This window comes from Musca autumnalis, unplaced genomic scaffold (genome assembly GCF_047663935.1).
Source record: "Musca autumnalis isolate F117 unplaced genomic scaffold, ASM4766393v1 scaffold_97, whole genome shotgun sequence".
In the NCBI taxonomy this organism is placed as follows: domain Eukaryota; kingdom Metazoa; phylum Arthropoda; class Insecta; order Diptera; family Muscidae; genus Musca; species Musca autumnalis.
In genome coordinates, this window is record NW_027412458.1 from 221,331 (window position 1) to 223,636 (window position 2,306).

At 37.6% G+C, this 2,306-nt stretch overlaps 1 protein-coding gene across 1 annotated transcript; it reads left to right on the forward strand.

The window, feature by feature from the left end:
• The first annotated feature begins 546 nt into the window (after positions 1–546).
• On the forward strand, positions 547–961 carry LOC141388569 (uncharacterized). The gene is made up of 2 exons (XM_073958487.1): positions 547–580; positions 653–961. The coding sequence occupies exons 1-2, from the start codon at positions 569–571 to the stop codon at positions 959–961; spliced, it is 321 nt and encodes a 106-aa protein (XP_073814588.1). The 5' UTR covers positions 547–568.
• Positions 962–2,306: the final 1,345 nt, after the last annotated feature.

Here is a 2,306-nt window from a genome sequence, read left to right on the forward strand (position 1 = left end):
CCATCTCTCGCGATACGAAATGCGTCAAGAACTTTTGGATGAAAGACACATATGGGCTCATTACAATCGAGGTTCTTGATGAATACCAGGCCACGAAAGGCTTTTGCATTGGTATCGTTTATGTAACATCCGGTTTTGACACATTCGTGGCTTAAACATCTAGATCAACTAATACATGCAAATGCTTAATATTATTATCTTTATTTTTTCGACATATTTCCAAAATTAATAACCTCAACGTTAACTTTTAACATTATAACGTAGATTTATAAGAGCAAATGTAAATAAATGTGTTATAAGGTTATTCGTTCTTGACATGCATAATAATAGTAACAATTATTTTAAAGACCTCTAAGAAGAACCTCCCGCCTACCACATGCATAACCAACACATCACTCTTTGACAATGTACATCGTCGTTAACTTGACAACAAATTTGAAAGTGTGCATTGCATATTTATTGGCCAATACACAGTTCAAGTTTTTTAGTATAAAAGTCTAGCTCACTTGGGCATTCATTATCAATTTTAAATTGTCACTAAAACAAACCACAACAAACCTCCAACAAAATGTTCAAATTCGTAAGTTTATCTTCTGCAACATTTGCCTGTGAATAAATTATTAACTTTGCTTTGATCTTCTTTATCTTTTAGATCGCTGTTTGCTTCTTCGCCCTCTTGGCTGTGGCTGCTGCTAAACCCGGTGTAGTTGCTCCTTTGGCCTATACCGCTCCAGTGGCTTACTCTGCTCCTTTGGCTTACTCCGCTCCCTTGGCTTACCACGCTGCCCCAGCTGCTGCCGTTGTCGGTAGTGCTGCCTATGTTGCTCCCTATGCCTCCAGCTACAATGCCCACACCATTGCCCACTCTGCTGCCTTCCCCGCTGCCTATGCCGTGGCTCCTGCCGCCTATGCTGCTCCAGTAGCCACTCCCTTCGCCGCTCCCCTCTTGTTGAAAAAGTAAATCAGAGAATGTGAATTTGAATAAAACAAAACAACTGTGATGACAATAGCAAATTAAAGACTATGCATCGTTTTCTTTAGAATTGAATGGTTGGACATGGCTGTATGATTGAATAATTACAGAGAGTATTTTGGCAATGTATGCATTAAGATAATGAATGGGAAGCATTTTCATGAACAATATTGAAAGTTGTTTATTACGTAGGATACATGCAAGCATATGTATGTAGATGAATGAGTACACGAGTGCAACAAATGCGCATTGAAACCACAAACATGATAATACTCGTATTACAGCGATTAACTAATTCGGGTGTCGCATGTTGATTCCATTATATCATACTAAATAGCAAATATAATAGTCTCCAAAAGAGAAATCCATTAGGAACTTACATAAACAAATTTACAAAAAGTTAAATAGAGGTATGGTTTATGCCAAAATTACTCGAAAGCGGTATAAGGGATGCGATAGGTAATATCATCGGATTTCACTGAATCGAAATTTTACATAAGCGCAAAATTGAGGGAATACAAGAAGAGGAGGTATCACTCAGTTTTACCGACAGAAATCGGTTATAGTTACTTCGATTGAAAGGGCAAAAAGGTCAATCAAAATACGGTTCTCCTGGCCAAACCCCCTTTTTATTCATGACCGATATCTTAAATATTAGTGGATGGAACATGGAAATACGTGATTTCATTGTCCGTTTTCATGCAGTTTTGATGTAAAGTAAAACATAGTTACAAGCAAGTAAAAACAAGTAAAAAAACGTTAAGTTCGGCCGGGCCGGGACACACACTCACTGTGCCACCGTCCTCATTACTTAGTGAGGAGCAAAGTAAGTAGGTTTGCCTTGTAATTTTTTTAAGAAGTATCCCATTCCTTTTCAGATTACTTGTAATGGGAAAATATGCTTGTTTACATTACTTTATAATGGGTTTCGTAATGACTAATGGATCCGAATTTTTGCTGGGTAAATACATATATCTCAACTGATAATACTCCCTTCAAAACAGCCCATATGGGGCGACATTTTTGTTCATTCCAAAACATGGACCAATATTTACTATTTTCCGAATTGAGCGAAATACATAAAATTGGGCAATACCAACTAGACCTGAACTAGACCTAGTTAACAACATCGGAAGCACCGTTCTATGGAGGCTGTATAAAACGTTGACCTGAACCGATACATTTCTGGAGGAAAGTTTCGTAACTCCAGCAAAGACTAATAACCAAATTTCAGTTATTTCCGAAAAAAATGGGAGGGAACTTTTTATGGGGGCTATATAAAAACATGGAACAATACCGGAAAATTTCAGGTGGAAAGTTTTATACCACCAAC